The sequence below is a fragment of the Hyla sarda genome, chromosome 7, assembly GCF_029499605.1.
Source record: "Hyla sarda isolate aHylSar1 chromosome 7, aHylSar1.hap1, whole genome shotgun sequence".
NCBI lineage: Eukaryota > Metazoa > Chordata > Amphibia > Anura > Hylidae > Hyla > Hyla sarda.
Window position 1 is genome coordinate 29139243 of NC_079195.1, and position 18987 is coordinate 29158229.

The 18987-nt window shown below is 44.8% G+C and overlaps 1 protein-coding gene across 2 annotated transcripts in view; it reads right to left on the reverse strand.

Annotated features, from left to right (window-relative positions):
• Positions 1-18987, reverse strand: part of EMG1 (EMG1 N1-specific pseudouridine methyltransferase) — a 31853-nt gene that overhangs the window by 12234 nt on the left and 632 nt on the right. For both annotated transcript variants that reach the window (XM_056529217.1, XM_056529216.1), the window contains exons 2-5: positions 18783-18884; positions 9761-9902; positions 9317-9375; positions 1505-1654 (exon numbers count right to left, since the gene is read on the reverse strand). In XM_056529217.1, the coding sequence (XP_056385192.1) occupies positions 1505-1654; positions 9317-9375; positions 9761-9902; positions 18783-18884 (453 nt within the window). The remainder of the gene's footprint in view (positions 1-1504; positions 1655-9316; positions 9376-9760; positions 9903-18782; positions 18885-18987) is intronic.

An 18987-nucleotide genomic window follows, 5' to 3' on the forward strand; every position in this document is an offset into this window, starting at 1 on the left:
ATGGGCTCAATCGGATTCAGGTCTGGGGAACGGGCGGCCAGTCCATAGTATCAATGCCTTCCTCTTGCAGGAACTGCTGACACACTCCAGCTACATGAGGTCTAGCATTGTCTTACATTAGGAGGAATCCAGGACCAACCGCACCAGCATATGGTCTCACAAGGGGTCTGAGGATCTCATTTCGGTACCTAATGGCAGTCAGGCTACCTCTGGCAAGCACATGGAGGGCTGTGCCCCCCCCCCCCCAAAGAAATGCCACCCCATTACTGTCCCACCGCAAACCGGTCATGCTGGAGGATGTTGCAGGCAGCAGAACTTTCTCCACGGCGTCTCGAGACTGTCACGTCTGTCACATTGTGCTCAGTGTGAACCTGCTTCCTCCACAGGGCGATGGTGCTCCTCCTGCTCCTCCTTGCACAAAGGCAGATGTAGCGGTCCTGCTGCTGGGTTCTTGCCCTCCTACGGCTTCCTCCACATCTCCTGATGTACTGGCCTGTCTCCTGGTAGCGCCTCCATGCTCTGGACACTACGCTGACAGACACAGCAAACCTTCTTGCCACAGCTCGCATTGATGTGCCATCCTGGATGAGCTGCACTACCTGAGCCAATTGTGTGGGTTGTAGATTCCATCTCATGCTAACACTAGAGTGAAAGCACAGCCAGCATTCAAAAGTGACCAAAACGTCAGCCAGGAAGCATAGGAACTGAGAAGTGGTCTGTGGCCACCACCTGCCGAACCCCTCCTTTATTGGGGATGTCTTGCTAATTGCCTATAATTTCCACCTGTTGTCTGTTCCATTTGCACTACATCATGTGACATTGATTGTCAATCAGTGTTGCTTCCTGAGTGGACAGTGGGATTTCACAGAAGTGTCATTGACTTGGAGTTACATTGTGTTGTTTAAGGGTTCCCTTTATTTTTTTGAGCAGTGTATATGTGTCACAATAAAAGGGGAAATACGCAGGGGAACAACAACTCCCAGCCACACCACATGAAGTGTCTACTGTATCCTCTGCTCCTACCTACTTCTGGGCATAGACAGACCCCCAGGGGCAAGAGTAAAAGAGGGAATGAAGTTTAAATGGTGCAGTTGCCCATAGCAACCAATCAGAACGCTTCTTTCATTTTTCAGAGGCCTTTTTGAAAAGTGAAAGAAGCAATCTGATTGGTTGCTATGGGCAACTAGACCATTCTTCCCCAGTGTGAATTCATCACCCATTTTCTAGATATCTGCTTGTTGTTAGGGAATGAACATTTTCTTCTTTACACTCTGATGGTGTTTCCCAACCAGGGTGCCTCCAGCTGTTGCAAAACTACAACTCCCAGCATGCCCGGACAGCCAACGGCTGTCCGGGCATGCTGGAAGTTGTAGTTTTGTAACAGCTGGAGCCACCCTGGTTGGGAAACACTGACAAAAGAATTAAACTGTGGCTAAAACTGCCGTAACTGGGAAAAAGCAGTCATGTTTATCGCAAGTTTTGCGTCAGGTTCTCGAATACTTACCGAGCCGTGGGCGAACGCTCCGATTACGATCATCATTGGCTCCGTGGAGGGGACGAGATCTCGCACACAGGGAACGCTGTCGCCCTGGAAGGAGGTGGCGATCTTCACACAGCCTGCGGGGAGGTGATCTGTTATAGGGTTCTTAATAACCTGGAGACCGAAAAACAAAATAAAATAAACACGCAAGCTGCAGTACCGGGAACCTCCACATGTATGCGCTGTGTTTGTGCAATTAATAAGGACAGGGCAATCACAGGCCGAAGTGGGAGAGTCCTGGTGATGGCGTCTCTTCTATTAAAAAGTCTTAACCCTTTCAGTACTTATCTGCTGTATGCTCCAGAGGCAGTTGTGTAGTCCTTTCCAGTCTGACCACAGTGCTCTCTGCTGAAAGGGTCACTGTCCGGAGCAGGAGAGGTTTGCTATAAGGATTTGCTTCTACTCTGGACAAATCCTAACACGGACAGAGGTGTCAGCAGAGAGCACTGTGGTCAGACTGGAAAGAACTCGGCAACTTCCTCTGGAGCATACAGCAGCTGATAAGTACTGGAAGGATTAAGATTTTTTTTTAATGGAAGCTATTTACAAATCTGTGTAACTTTCTAGCACCAGTTGTTTAAAAAAAATTCCACTGGAGTACCCCCTTTAACCCCTTAAGGACGCAGGACGTAAATGTACGTCCTGGTGCGGTGGTACTTAACACACCAGGACGTACATTTACGTCCTGTGCATAACTGCGGGCATCGGAGCGATGCCCGTGTCATGCGCGGCTGATCCCGGCTGCTGATCGCAGCCAGGGACCCGCCGGCAATGGCCGACGCCCGCGATCTCGCGGGCGTCCGCCATTAACCCCTCAGGTGCCGGGATCAATACAGATCCCGGCATCTGCGGCAGTGCGCGATTTAAATGAATGATCGGATCGCCCGCAGCGCTGCTGCGGGGATCCGATCATTCATAACGCCGCACGGAGGTCCCCTCTCCTTCCTCCTTCCGGCTCCCGGCGTCTCCTGCTCTGGTCTGTGATCGAGCAGACCAGAGCAGGAGATGACCGAAAACACTGATCTGTTCTATGTCCTATACATAGAACAGATCAGTATTAGCAATCATGGTATTGCTATGAATAGTCCCCTATGGGGACTATTCAAGTGTAAAAAAAATGTAAAAAAATTTAAAAGTAAAAAAAAAGTGAAAAATCCCCATCCCCAATAAAAAAGTAAAACGTCCGTTTTTTCCTATTTTACCCCCAAAAAGCGTAAAAAAATTTTTTTATAGACATATTTGGTATCGCCGCGTGCGTAAATGTCCGAACTATTAAAATAAAATGTTAATGATCCCGTATGGTGAACGGCGTGAACGAAAAAAAAAAAAAAAGGCCCAAATTCCTACTTTTTTAATACATTTTATTTAAAAAAAAAAATTTTCTAAATTATTAAGTTTTTTATATGCAAATGTGGTATCAAAAAAAAGTACAGATCATGGCGCAAAAAATGAGCCCCCATACCGCTGCTTATACGGAAAAATAAAAAAGTTAAAGGTCATCAAAATAAAGGGATTATAAACGTACTAATTTGGTTAAAAAGTTTGTGATTTTTTTTAAGCACAACAATAATAGAAAAGTATATAATAATGGGTATCATTTTAATCGTATTGACCCTCAGAATAAAGAGCACATGTCATTTTTACCATAAATTGTACAGCGTGAAAACGAAACCTTCCAAAATTTGCAAAATTGCGTTTTTCGTTTTAATTTCCCCACAAAAAGTGTTTTTTGGTTGCGCCATACATTTATGATATAATGAGTTATGTCATTACAAAGGACAACTGGTCGCGCAAAAAACAAGCCCTCATACTAGTCTGTGGATGAAAATATAAAAGAGTTATGATTTTTAGAAGGCGAGGAGGAAAAAATGAAAACGTAAAAATTAAATTGTCTGAGTCCTTAAGGCCAAAATGGGCTGAGTCCTTAACCCTTTAAGGACTCAGCCATTTTACACCTCAGGACCCGGCCATTTTTTGCAATTCTGACCACTGTCACTTTAAACATTAATAACTCTGGAATGCTTTTAGTTATCATTCTGATTCCAAGATTGTTTTTTCGTGACATATTCTACTTTAACATAGTGGTAAAATTTTGTGGTATCTTGCATCCTTTCTTGGTGAAAAATCCCAACATTTTATGAAAAATTTGAAAATTTTGCATTTTTTTAACTTTGAAGCTCTCTGCTTGTAAGGAAAATGGATATTCCAAATAATTTTTTTTTTTATTCACATATACAATATGTCTACTTTATGTTTGCATCATAAAATTTACGTGTTTTTACTTTTGGAAGTCACCAGAGGGCTTCAAAGTTCAGCAGCAATTTTCCAATTTTTCACAAAATTTCCAAACTCACAATTTTTCATGGACCAGTTCAGGTTTGAAGTGGATTTGAAGGGTCTTCATATTAGAAATACCCCACAAATGACCCCATTATAAAAACTGCACCCCCCAGAGTATTCAAAATGACATTCAGTCCGCGTTTTAACCCTTTAGGTGTTTCACAGGAATAACAGCAAAGTGAAGGAGAAAATTCACAATCTCCATTTTTTACACTCGCATGTTCTTGTAGACCCAATTTTTGAATTTTTACAAGGGGAAAAAGGAGAAAATGTATACTTATATTTGTAGCCCAATTTCTCTCGAGTAAGCACATACCTCATATGTCTATGTAAAGTGTTCGGTGGGCGCAGTAGAGGGCTCAGAAGGGAAAGAGCGATAAGGGGATTTTGGAGAGTACGTTTTTTTGAAATGGTTTTTGGGAGGCATGTTGCATTTAGGAAGCCCCTATGGTGCCAGAACAGCAAAAATCCCCCACATGGCATACCATTTTGGAAACTAGACCCCTTGAGGTACGTAACAAGGAATAAAGTGAGCCTTAATACCCCACAGGGGTTTCACGACTTTTGCATATGTAAAAAAATAAAAATAAAATTTCACTAAAATGTGTGTTTCCCCCCAAATTTCACATTTTTGCAAGGGTTAATAGCAGAAAATACCCCCCAAACATTGTAACCCCATCTCTTCTGAGTATGAAGGTACCCCATAAGTTGACCTGAGGTGTACTATGGGTGAACTACAATGCTCAGAAGAGAAGGAGTCATATTTGGCTTTTTGAGAGCAAATTTTGCTCGGGGGCATGTCGCATTTAGGAAGCCCCTATGGTGCCAGGACAGCAAAAAAAAAAAAACACATGGCATACCATTTTGGAAACTAGACCCCTTGTGGAACGTAACAAGAAATAAAGTGAGCCTTAATACCCCACAGGGGTTTCACGACTTTTGCATACGTAAAAAATAAATTAAAAAAAATCACTAAAATGTGTGTTTCCCCCCAAATTTCACATTTTTGCAAGGGTTAATAGCAGAAAATACCCCCCAAAATTTGTAACCACATCTCTTCTGATTATGGAGGTACCCCGTAAGTTGACCTGAAGTGCACTACGGGCGAACTACAATGCTCAGAAGAGAAGGAGTCATATTTGGCTTTTTGAGAGCAAATTTTGCTCGGGGGGCATGTCGCATTTGGGAAGCCCATATGGTGCCAGGACAGCAAAATAACCCCCACATGGCATACCATTTTGGAAACTAGACCCCTTGAGGAACGTAACAAGGCATAAAATGAGCATTTACCCCCCACTGGTGTCTGTCATATCTGTGGAACAGTGGGCTGTACAACATTTTTAATTTGCACAGCCCACTGTTCCAAAGATCTGTCAGACACCTGTGGGGTGTAAATTCTCACTGCACCCCTCATTACATTCCGTGAGGGGTGCAGTTTCCGAAATGGGGTCACATGTGGGGTTTTGTTTTTTTTGCGTTTGTCAAAACCGCTGTAACAATCAGCCACCCCTGTGCAAATCACCTCAAATGTACATGGCGCACTCTCCCTTCTGGGCCTTGTTGTGCGCCCCCAGAACACTTTACGCCCACATATGGGGTATCTCCGTACTCGGGAGAAATTGTGTTACAAATTTTGTGGGGCTTTTTCCCCTTTTACCTCTTGTCAAAATGAAAAGTATAGGGCAACACCAGCATGTTAGTGTAAAAAGTTTATTTTTTTACACTAACATGCTGGTGTAGACCCCAATTTCACCTTTTCATAAGGGGTGAAAGGAGAAAAAGACCCCCAAGATTTGTTAGTCAATTTCTCCCGAGTACGGAGATACCCCATATGTGACCCTAAACTGTTGCCTTGAAATACGACAGGGCTCCAAAGTGAGAGCGCCATGCGCATTTGAGGCCTGAATTAGGGATTTGCATAGGGGTGGACATAGGGGTATTCTACGCCAGCGATTCCCAAACAGGGTGCCTCCAGCTGTTGCAAAACTCCCAGCATGCCTGGACAGTCAACGGCTGTCTGGCAATACTGGGAGTTGTTGTTTTGCAACAGCTGGAGGCTCCATTTTGGAAACCGTGGCGTACCAGACGTTTTTCATTTTTATTGGGGAGGGAGGGGGGCTGTGTAGGGGTATGTGTATATGTAGTGTTTTTTACTTTTTATTTTATTTTGTGTTAGTGTAGTGGTGTGTAGTGTTTTTAGGGTACAGTCACACGGGCGGGGGATTACAGCGAGTTTGAGCTGCCGCGCAAAATTTGCTGCATCGCAAACTTGCAGCCTGATACTCACTGTAAGCCCCCTGCCCATGTGAATGTACCCTGTACATTCACAGGGGGGGGGCCTCCAGCTGTTGCAAAACTACTACTCCCAGCATGCCTGAGAATGTTTGGGAGTTGTGGTTTTGCAACAGCTGGAGGCACACGGGTTGGGAAACACTGAATTAGGAAACAATGTTTCCCAACCAGTGTGCCTCCAGCTGTTGCAAAACCACAACTCCCAAACATTCTCAGGCATGCTGGGAGTAGTAGTTCGGCAACATCTTTAGAGCCAGATGTTGCCGAACTACAACTCCCAGCATGCTTGGAGTTGTAGTTTTGCAACATCTGGAGGACTACAGTTTGCAGACCACTGATACAGTGGTTCCCAATCTGTGCCCTTCCAGATGTTGCAAAACTACAACTCCCAGTATGCCAAAACTGTCCAGGCATGCTGGGAGTTGTAGTTCTGCAACATCTGAAGGGCCAGATGTTACAGAACTACAACTCCCAGCATGCCTGGACAGTAAGGGCATGCTGAGGATGTGTAGTTTTGCAACATCTGGAAGGGCACAGTGGTCTCCAAACTGTGGACCTCCAGATGTTGCAAAACTGCAACTCCCAGCATGCCCAGACGCCAAGGGCTGTCTGGGCATGCTGGGAGTTGTAGTTTACAGGGTCCTATTACAGCAATGCATGTCGCTTTACGGCGACGTGCATTGCTGTAAAGGGCCCGACCGCGGCTGAAGATCTACTCACCTGTCGCCGCCGCCGCCGTCTTCATCGCCGGGATCCGGGTCTTCAGGGACGAGGTAAGTACCGGGGCCGGTCCCCAGCACTCCCCCGTCCCCCGCCGCGTCCTCCGGTCTTCCTCCCGTCCTCTCCGGACTTTCAGGGGCCGGGCAGGACGGGAGGAAGTAACCGCCCCCCCTCCTGCGATTGGTCGGTTAACTAACCGACAGATCGCAGGGGATCGGAGGAGGTGGCCGGCTTGCCACCTCGCTCCGATACTCCAGCATGGTCCTGGCTGTCTGTGACAGCCGGGATCATGCGAAATTACCGGGCGGTCGGGTCCCAGAGACCCGATCAGCCCGGTATCGCCGCAGATCGCAAGGGCGATTTCCCTTGCGATTTGCGGCGATCGCCGACATGGGGGGCCTACATGGCCCCCCTCGGCGTTTGCCCTGGATGCCTGCTGAAGGATTTCAGCAGGCATCCAGTTCCGATCTCTGCCCGGCGAGCGGCAGAGACCGGAAAACGCCATGACGTATGCATACGTCATGGGTCCTTAAGACCCAGGGTGTGAAGACGTATGCATACGTCATGGGTCCTGAACAGGTTAAGGGGTTAAAAGATTAGATGCCACATTTAATAGCAACCACATGGTTACAAAGAGGCACAGGGCTCCCTTTGTCATTACATCCTTCACCACTGTTTTTTCCTTTTACAGTTTTAACATGTAAACTTTTAAAAGTGGAAAGTTTTGATAGGTGGGGGTCCGATTGTTCAGGCCCCAACGGATCGCTAGAACAAGCCAAGAGAAGAGAGCGCTATACGTGTTATCCCCGACTCTGTGGCCCATGACAAACTTACAATGTAAGTCTATAGCAGTGGTCTCCAACCTGAGGACCTCCAGATGTTGCAAAACTACAACTCCCAGCATGCCCAGACAGCCAACGGCTGTCTGGGCATGCTGGGAGTTGTAGTTTTGCAACATCTGGAGGTCCGCAGGTTGAAGACCACTGGTCTATAGGATTGTCTTGGTCAGTACGCTCAGCCATGTTGCTTCTCATTCTAGCAATCTGTCAGGGTCAGACCCCGACCAATCAAAACTTTTGACATGTTTCTAGGATATGTCAAAAGTTGTTTGTAAAAAGACAGGCTGCTTTACTAACTGCGGAAAAAAGGATTTCAATGTATTATGCAAATTTTAGTCAGGCTTAAATAATAAAAAAAAAATACACTGCACTTAGTAAATCAGGGCTAATGTGCGCACGCTTGGTGGTTCCCCATCTTCTTATAAACCTGCTCTATTTAAAGGGGTTATCCAGGAGGAAACTTTTTTTTAATATATTTTATAAATATATATATATCTCTCTCTCAACTGGCTCCAGAAAGTTAAACAGATTTGTAAATCCCTTCTATTAAAAAATCTTAATCCTTTCAGTACTTATGAGCTTCTGAAGTTAAGGTTGTTCTTTTCTGTCTAAGTGCTCTCTGATGACACCTGTCTCGGGAAACGCCCAGTTTAGAAGCAAATCCCCATAGCAAACCTCTTCTAAACTGGGCATTTCCCGAGACAGGTGTCATCAGAGAGCACTTAGACAGAAAAGAACAACCTTAACTTCAGAAGCTCATAAGTACTGAAAGGATTAAGATTTTTTTAATAGAAGTGATTTACAAATCTGTTTAACTTTCTGGAGCCAGTTGATATATAAAAAAAAGTTTTTTTCCTGGATAACCCCTTTAATCTTACTGACTTGCAGTAAGAACACCATAAAGATAAAAAAAAAAATAATAAATTATATGAAAAATTGCTGTCTTCTTCTATTCCTCCTACAAAGGGTTAATAAAGTTTTATCAATAGGTTTTAAATACTCGAAATAAAAAGTTTTCACACCTTAAAGGGGTACTACCGTGCTGACAGCTTATCCCCTATCTAAAGGAGAGGGGATAAGCTGCCTGATGGTGCGGGGTCCCGCCGCTGGGGGTCTGATGACGGGGTCGGTGATCGTGATGTCACAGCTCCACCCCCGTGTCACGTCACGCTCCGCCCCCTCAATGAAAGTCTATGACAGCGTTCTCGCCCCCTGCCGTAGACTTACATTGAGGGGGCGGAGCGTGAAATCACATGGGGGAGGAGCCGTGACATCACGATACTCCGGCCCCGTGATTGACAGTCATCAGACCCGGAGCGGATGCTCGCTTCGGGGCCTGATGAGAGCGGGGTGCTGCGTGGGAGATCGCGGGGGTCAGCACGGTAGTACCCCTTTAAAGTGTAAACAAACTAGTGTTTGATTGATATTAAAATGAATAAATTGAAATGTAGCTGGTTAATTACCTAATATTAGGTAAAAGGGGTACTCCGCTGCTCAGCGTTTGGAACAAACCGTTTCAAACGCTGGAGTCGGGAGCTCGTGACGTCATAGCCCCTCCCCTCAATGCAAGTGGGGGTGCTCTTACCTTTAAGAGTTTCTGGGGTCCGTCGGCGGCTCTGACACTTAACTTATGAAGAAGTTGTACTAGAAAAGACAGAAGAATAAAGACTGTAAGTGAAAAATCCACAACAAATACGCCTCATGTGAACAAGCGGGAATGAGGGTGTAGAGCAGAGTTTCCCAACCAGTGTGCCTCCAGCTATTGCAAAACTACAACTCCAGCCGGGCATGCTGGGAGTTGTAGTTTTGCAACAGCTGGAGGCACACTGGTTGGGAAACATCATCATAGGATGTAAATAAGAACAACAAGCAGATCTCTTTTAAAACGGGTGATAAATTCACACACTGGAGAGCCAGCCATGCTGGGAGTTGTAGTTTCGCAACAGCTGGAGGCACCTTGGTTGGGAAACACTGGTGTAGACTAGACTGTGATTGGAATACACATAAGATCAGAAGAGCAGCTCCTTACCCATCAGGCCACAGAATCGGGGAAAGGTTCGGGGTATGCGGGTCTGGGGGTTGACCTCTATGAGGACGTTCCGCTGTGTGTGGATATAGACCTGTAACAGTCCGGCCCGATTCAGAGGACTGTCCAATAACATCAGTAGACTCTGCAGAGAACAACAGTAATAACAATAATATATTGAGTTGGGACATATTATGGGTGTCTAAAACTGGCCCTAAAATGGTTATCCAGAATTAGAAAAACTGATACTTTCTTCCAAAAACAGCGCCACACCTGTCCTCAGGTTGTGTGGGGTGGTGTTGCTTAGGCTGGGTTCACACCACGTTTATTGCAATACAGTTCCCATATACCGTATATACGCGAGTATAAGCCGACCCGAATATAAGCAGAGGCCCCTAATTTCACCCCAAAAACTCAGGAAAAGTTATTAACTTGACTATAAGCCTAGCGTGGGAAATACATCATCGCCCCCCCTGTCATCATCCGGACCCCCGTCATTCCCCTTCCCCCCCCCCCCCTTTCATCATCACCGCCTGTCAATCCCTTCAGCCATCAGCTGTCCGGGCATGCTGGGAGTTGTAGTTTTGAATCCTCTGGAGGTCCGCAGGTTGAAGACCACTGTGGCCTTTGTCATCATCCAGACCCCCCCTTTCGTTTTCTACTCACATCCCCTAGGTGGGAAGGAAGGGTGAGCTGGTCCGGGCCATCTATGCTGCAGGGACCGTCCAGTGGGGAGGGTTAGTCGTTCCGGGCTGTCCACTTTCACCGGGGGGGCCCTCTTCTCCGTGCTTGCCCCGGACTAGTGACGTTGTCTTGACGACAACGCACAGGGACGTTCATGAGTGTCCCTGTGAGTCGTCGTCAAGGCAACGTCACTAGTCCGGGGCAGGCCCGGAGAAGAGGGCCACCCCGGTGAAAATGGACAGCCCGTTACGACTAACCCTCCCCACCGGACGGTCCCTGCAGCATAGATGGCCCAGACCAGCTCACCCTTCCTTCCCACCGAGGGGAGGTGAGTAGAAAACTAAAGGGGGGGGGGGGGGTCTGGATGATGACGAAGGCCACAGTGGTCTTCAACCTGCGGACCTCCAGAGGTTTCAAAACTAAAACTCCCAGCATGCCCGGACAGCCGATGGCTGTCCGGGCATGCTGGGAGTTGTAGTTTTGCAACATCTGGAGGTCCGTAGGTTGAAGACCACTGAGAAAGGATTGACAGGCAGAGAGTTCACTCGAGTATAAGCCGAGGGGGGCGTTTTGAGCACGAAAAATCGAGTATATACGGTATGTTTTCAATTTGAAAACCGTACTGAACCGTATTGAATACCGTATGCCAAAAGATGCATCCGGTTGTATCCGTTTTGCATCCTGTACAGTTTTGTCAGTTTTTTTTTCCCCGTACCCAAAACCGTAGTCTACCACGGTTTTTGAACCGGGTGAAAAACCATATTTAAACGTATATGTTTTTTAAACATCGGAGTCAATGAGAACCGTATGTGCGTACGGTTCCATCCGGTTTTTGACTCTGCACAGTTTTTTTTCTCAGAATTTCTTAAAAAAACTGATGCAACCGTATACGGATTAAAATTTGTACACACGTTTTGATATAGTTTAGTCAGGTTTTGAGGAATTTTATTTATTTTTTAATCAATAACCTGATATGGGAACTATATTGCAAAACGTAGTGTGAACCCAGCCTTAGTTCGATTGAATTGAACAATGCCGAGTTGTAAAACCACACACAACCCCTGACCAAACCTGACCCTGTTGTTGGAAGAAATCAGCTATGGTTTTTACTAATCCTGGAAAACCCCTAGGGTGGGTTCACATCAAGGTTTTCTATCAGGTTTTTAGTAAAAACCATATTCCTCAAAACCGGACCAAATTATATGTAACCGTGTGCTTAAAAAGAACCCATAAAAGGTTTTTAAACAATGACATCAAATCTGGTTTTAAGATTTTTGTTCTTTAATAAATAAAGTTTTAATTGTTCGGTGGGTGTGACTTTAGAATCGCAATGCGCATGTGCAAAGTTAAAAACCGTATAAGGAAAACCGGATTGAAACGGTTCTCATTGACTTCCACTGTACAAGAACCATATACGGTTACAATACGGTTTTTCCCCTGGACCAAAAACCATGGTAGAACACGGTTTTGAGTAGGGGAAAAAAAAAACAAAAAAACGTATTACTAACAAACCGCACGCAACCGGACGCATCAGGCTGCATACGGTTTCCAATGCATTGCCTATGGATACGTTTTCCAATACGGTTGCATACAGGTTCAAACATGAAACCGTACACGGAAGTCGCGGGGACAAACCGTGATGTGAACCCACCCTAAGTTGCTGAGTAGCCCATAGCAACCAATCAGATGGCTTCTTTCATTTTTCAGAGGCCTAAAGTTGCCGAGTTGCCCATAGCAACCAATCAGATCGCTTCTTTCATTTTTCAGAGGCCTAAAGTTGCTGAGTTGCCCATAGCAACCAATCAGATCGCTTCTTTCATTTTTCAGAGGCCTAAAGTTGCTGAGTGGCCCATAGCAACCAATCAGATCGCTTCTTTCATTTTTCAGAGGCCTAAAGTTGCTGAGTGGCCCATAGCAACCAATCAGATCGCTTCTTTCATTTTTCAGAGGCCTAAAGTTGCTGAGTTGCCCATAGCAACCAATCAGATTGCTTCTTTCATTTTTCAGAGGCCTAAAGTTGCTGAGTTGCCCATAGCAACCAATCAGATCGCTTCTTTCATTTTTCAGAGGCCTAAAGTTGCTGAGTGGCCCATAGCAACCAATCAGATCGCTTCTTTCATTTTTCAGAGGCCTAAAGTTGCTGAGTGGCCCATAGCAACCAATCAGATCGCTTCTCTCATTTTTCAGAGGCCTAAAGGCCTCTGAAAAATGAAAGAAGCGATCTGATTGGTTGCTATGGGCAACTCAGCAACTTTTCCTCTGGCCGGATTTTGATAACCCTACCCTTACAGAGCTGACACATTTTCTATTTAGAATTTTTTTGTTAAAGGAGATATCCAGTGCTGAAAAACGTATCCCCTATGCTAAGGATAGGGGATAAGTTTCAGATAGCGGGGGGTCCGACTGCTGGGGCCCCCTGCGATCTCCTGTACAGAGCCCCGGCAGCTCGCGGGAAGGGGGCGTGTTAACCACCGCACGAAGCAGCGGCTGACTCGCCCCCTCAATACAACTCTATGGCAGAGCTGGAGCGCTTCCTTCGGCAATCTCCGGCTTCGCCATGGCGCTGTATTAAGGGCACGTTCCGGCCACCTATTTGGGCGGTGGTCGACACCCGTTATCTGGCCAGCGAGCCGGGGCCCCGTACAGATCGCAGGGGGCCCCAGCGGTCGTAACCCCCCCCCCCCCCCCACGCAATCTGAAACTTATCTCCTATAAGTTTTTAAAGGGGTACTCCGGTGAAAAAAATATTTTTTTTTTTTTTTTTTTTAAATCAACTGGTGCCAGAAAGTTAAACAGATTTGTAAATTGCTTCTATTAAAAAATCTTAATCCTTCCTGTACTTATTAGCTGCTGAATACTACAGCGGAAATTATTTTCTTTTTGAAACACAGTGCTCTCTGCTGACATCTCTGTCCATTTTAGGAACTGTCCAGAACAGCATATGTTTGCAATGGGGATTTCCTTTTACTCTGGACACTTCCTAAAATGGACAGAGATGTCAGCAGAGATCACTGTGCTCATGATGTCAGCAGAGAGCTCTGTGTTTCAAACGAAAAATAATTTCCACTGTAGTATTCAGCAGCTAATAAGTACAGGAAGGATTAAGATTTTTTTTAATAGAAGTACCAGTTGATTAAAAAAAAAAAAAAAAAAAAAAAAAAGGTTTTTCACCGGAGTACCCCTTTAATCCTTCCAGTACTTTTTTAGGGGCTGTATACTAAAGAGAAATCAAAAAAATAAATGCATTTCCTCTGATGTCATGACCACAGTGCTCTCTGCTGACCTCTGCTGTCCATAGCAGCATATGTTTGCTATGGGGATTTTCCTCTGGACAGTTCCTGAAATGGACAGCAGAGGTCAGTAGAGAGCAGTGTGGTCATGACATCAGAGGAAATGCATTTCGTTTTTGGATTTCTCTTTAGTATACAGCTTCTAAAAAGTACTGGAAGGATTAAGATTTTTTAATAGAAGTGATTTACAAATATGTTTAACACGGGAGTACCCCTTTAATTCCTCCTCATCTAATAGCTCTTATTTTTCCACCTACAGACCCAATTTTACCACTAAATCTATGGTAAAACAAAAACCAAAAAAATTATTTGTGTACTCAAAAATTCCCGCGATTTTCCAACTTTTATTTATTTTTTACGCAGTGTACTTACAGTAAAACTGACACGCTCTCTTTATTCTGTAGGTCAATGTGATTACAATGACACTCAATTTATATCTTTTATTACTTAACCCCTTCAGGACGGAGCCCATTTTGGCCTTAAGGACCGGAGCGTTTTTTGCACATCTGACCACTGTCACTTTAAACATTAATAACTCTGGGATGCTTTTACTTATCAATCTGATTCCGAGATTGTTTTTTCGTGACATATTCTACTTTAACATAGTGGTAAATTTTTGTCGATACTTGCATCCTTTCTTGGTGAAAAATCCGTAAATTTGATGAAAAATTTGAAAATTTAGCATTTTTCTAACTTTGAAGCTTTCTGCTTGTAAGGAAAATGGATATTACGAATACATTTTTTTTTTGTTCACATATACAATATGTCTACTTTATGTTTGCATCATAAAATTGACAAGTTTTTACTTTTGGAAGACACCAGAGGGCTTCAACGGTCAGCAGCAATTTTCCGATTTTTCACAAAATTTTCAAACTCAGTATTTTTCAGGGACCAGTTCAGGTTTGAAGTGGATTTGAAGGGTCTTCATATTAGAAATACCCCATAAATGACCCCATTATAAAAACTACACCCCCCAAAGTATTCAAAATGACATTCAGTCAGTGTATTAACCCTTTAGGTGTTTCACAGGAATAGCAGCAAAGTGAAGGAGAAAATTCACAATCTTAATTTTTTACACTCACATGTTCTTGTAGACCCAATTTTTGAATTTTTACAAGGGGTAAAAGGACAAAATTTTTACTTGTATTTGTAGCCCAATTTCTCTCGAGTAAGCACATACCTCATATGTCTATGTAAAGTGTTCGGCGGGCGCAGTAGAGGGCTCAAAAGCGAAGGAGCGACAAGGGGATTTTGGAGAGTACGTTTTTCTGAAATGGTTTTTGGGGGGCATGTTACCTTTAGGAAGCCCTTATGGTGCCAGAACAGCAAAAAAAAAACCACATGGCATACCATTTTGGAAACTAGACCCCTCGGGGAATGTAACATGGGATAAAGTGAACCTTAATACCCCACAGGTGTTTCACGACTTTTGCAAATGTAAAAAAAAAAAAAAAAAATTTTTACCTAAAATGCTTGTTTTCCCAAAAAATTTTTATTTTTAAAAAGGGTAATAGCAGAAAATACCCCTAAAAATTTGAAGCCCAATTTCTTCCGATTCAGAAAACACCCCATATGGGGGTGAAAAGTGCTCTGCTGGCGCACTACAGGTCTCAGAAGAAAAGGAGTCACATTTGGCTTTTTGAACGCAAATTTTGCTCTGGGGGCATGCCGCATTTAGGAAGCCCCTATGGTGCCAGGATAGCAAAAAAACCCCACATGGCATACCATTTTGGAAAATAGACCCCTCGGGGAACGTAACAAGGGGTTAAGTGAACCTTTATACCCCACAGGTGTTTCACGACTTTTGCATATGTAAAAACATTTATTTTTTTTTTACCTAAAATGCTTGTTTTCCCAAAAATTTTACATTTTTAAAAAGGGTAAAAGCAGAAAATACCCCTCAAAATTTGTAACACAATTTCTCCCGAGTACGGCGATACCCCATATGTGACCCTAAACTGTTGCCTTGAAATACGACAGGGCTCCAAAGTGAGAGCGCCATGCGCATTTGAGGCCTAAATTAGGGATTGCATAGGGGTGGACATAGGGGTATTCTACGCCAGTGATTCCCAAACAGGGTGCCTCCAGCTGTTGCAAAACTCCCAGCATGCCTGGACAGTCAACGGCTGTCCGACAATACTGGGAGTTGTTTTGCAACAGCTGGAGGCTCCGTTCTGGAAACAGTGGCGTACCAGACGTTTTTCATTTTTATTGGGGAGGGGAGGGGGGCTGTGTAGGGGTATGTGTATATGTAGTGTTTTTTACTTTTTATTTTATTTTTTTGTGGTAGTGTAGTGTAGTGTTTTTAGGGTACAGTCACACGGGCGGGGGGTTCACAGTAGTTTCTCGCTGGCAATTTGAGCTGCAGCAGAAAGTTTGCGGCAGCTCAAATTTGCAGCCAGATACTTACTGTAATCCTCCGCCCATGTGAGTGTACCCTGTACGTTCACATTGGGGGGGACATCCAGCTGTTGCATAACTACAACTCCCAGCATGCCCGTTGGCTGTCGGTGACTGCTGAGAGTTGCAGTTTTGCAACAACTGTAGGCACACTGGTTATGTATCACTGAGTTTGTGACCTAACTCAGTGTTTCACAACCAGTGTGCCTCCAGCTGTTGCAAAACTACAACTCCCAGCATGTACGGTGCATGGTGTACGGTGACTGCTGAGAGTTGTAGTTTGCAACAGCTGGAGGCACACCGGTCGTGAAACCGATTTGTGCTGAAATCGGTAGTTTTTATCGCCACCATTTTTGTTTTGATAGGACTTTCTTTACTTGTTTGTTTTCTGGTATATGAAGTGACCAAACATCAGCAATATTTTTTTTACATTTACGTTAGACATTTCCTTTGGTTTCATTTATATTTTTATTGTTCGGAAAATGTCACAAGTGGTGATAAGAATATGTTGTTGTTTTTCTTACATTTCTTTTATTTGAAAATGGGAATTTTTATTAGAGGAGGAGCTTATATATTAAATGTATTTTTTTTTTTTTTTTTATTATTTACAAGTGAACTGTTCAGTGTTAGGCCATAGTTTAGCACTGATCAGCACTTTCGGCAACCTACTTGTACAGTCTGCCTTAGGCGATGGATCTGACGAAAGCAAAAGCCCTCGGCCACCATTTTAACTGATTAAGGTGTCAGATCCCCAAACCCAAAAAAGAAAAACTGTTCTATGTTGCTCAATATCTCATCCTGATCACGTACATCTAATTTTTAGGTGTCTGCAACCTACAATTCTCTCAGAATTACCTTTATTTACTTGCCATCATTTGCTCAGTGAGGTTTCTGTCCATGCAGAGGCATGGGGCGTGTCCCTCTCTTCTCCTCACTGTGATGACTCCTCCCCCTCCCTCTGCTCTGACTCACAGCAGCTCTGGACTTGCCTGCAGCCCTGTCCCTGTCAATCACTCATGGTGTCCATGACATGTCAATGACCACTGGACGCTGCAGGACTGGTATGTGTCCCAGGAGGCATGAGGACCCCTAGTGGCCAGTTTTTTGACTGGCTTTTTCAGTATGAAATACTGAAAAATTTCTGATGAAAGCAATTTCAAAACATATTGGGGGAGATTTATCAAAACCTGTCCAGAGGAAAAGTTGCTGAGTTGCCCATAGCAACCAATCAGATCACTTCTTTCATTTTTGAAAAGGCCTCTGAAAATTAAAAGAACGATCTGATTGGTTGCTATGGGCAACTCAGCAACTTTTCCTCTGGACAGGTTTTGATAAATCTCCCCCATTGTTTTTGCATGCTTTATAACATATCAAAAGTTATTGTATCTGACAGAGCCCCTTTAAGGCCACCGCACTGTGGAGCAGAGGTCCCAATCAGTCCCATGAACCCACCGGAACACATAATTTCAGTTTTAGATGCTGTAACTGACACTGATCACTGCATCTAAAGGGTTAAATGCCAAACATCAGTGTTACATCAGACACAGAGCTGTACATTTTGTAGCGTCTTTGCTGGGTACTGCAGCTCATGTGAATGGGACTGAGCTATGTGCAGTACCAAATATATGGCGCTGTTCCTATAAAGAGACTGCAGCACTCCACCAAGTGCAGACACACCAAGGACTGTCTGTCTGGGCATGATGGGAGTTGTAGTTTTCTGCAGGTTGGGAATTACTGTCCTAACGGGAGCAGAGAAAATCCCTCAAGAGCGGAGATCCCCTTTAACCCCTTCCCGCTATAGGACGTATGCATACGTCCAAGCATCCGATACGTTCGCGCAATTGGACGTATGCATACGCCATAGCGCTCTCCGGCACTGCCGTGGGCATCGCAGGAGATCGGCAACGGGAGCCAGCTGCTAATCACAGCCGGAGTCCCGCCGCAGCTACCAGAGCCGCCAGTCCCGGCAGCATTAACCCCCTAGATGCCATGATCAATCCTGATCTCGTCATCTATGGTGTTGACAGGGCAGCGCTCTCCTGTTCACCAACGGCGGCACCGCGATATGGTCGCGGGTCGCCGTTGGTTGCTATGGCAGCAGGAGGTCAGATCATGACCTCCTGTCTGCTTGCTACGGAAGCCTGTGACATCTTGCCAGAGGCTGGATTGCAGACTGTACTGTGTGCAGATGATCGGGTCATACTTTGCTGCAGTACAAATGTATTGCGCATTGTATAACCTGGAAAAAATAAAATAAAAAGTTCTTCAATAAAAGTATGAAACGTAAAAAAAAAAAAATGCCCCTTTCCCAATAAAAGCCCTGTATTATCACCCCAAAAAAAATCAAAAACCACAAATCACGCCCCCTCCCATAGACTTGCATTGAGGGGATGGGGCATGACGTCACACAGGGGCGGAGTCATGACGTCACGGACTTCCGTTCCCGTGGTCGCGACCCAGACCCTCCAGCGCTTCCGGACAAGAAACAGGTGGGTGCCGCATGCTATACTGCGGGGATCCCCAGCAGTGGGCCCCCCCGCGATCAGACATCTTATCCCCTATCCTTTCGATCAGTCATCTTATCCCCTATAGGGGATAAGATGTCTAGGGGTGGAGTACCCCTTTAAGGGGTTGAGCCAATGATAACGTACCTGATGTGTGATGTCCGGACGCACCTCCCCGGGGTCTCTCCCGTTCTTCACCAGGATGTTTTTATGTTGGTCGCAATTTAGTAATTCGTAGGTTTTTCCTACCTGGAACAAGAAAGAGATATAAAAATACTAGAGCCGTAATAATTCATAAGATCTGTCGTATGTAAACTGCAGACTCAAATCCAAGACTTCTAGGCTGTGTTCA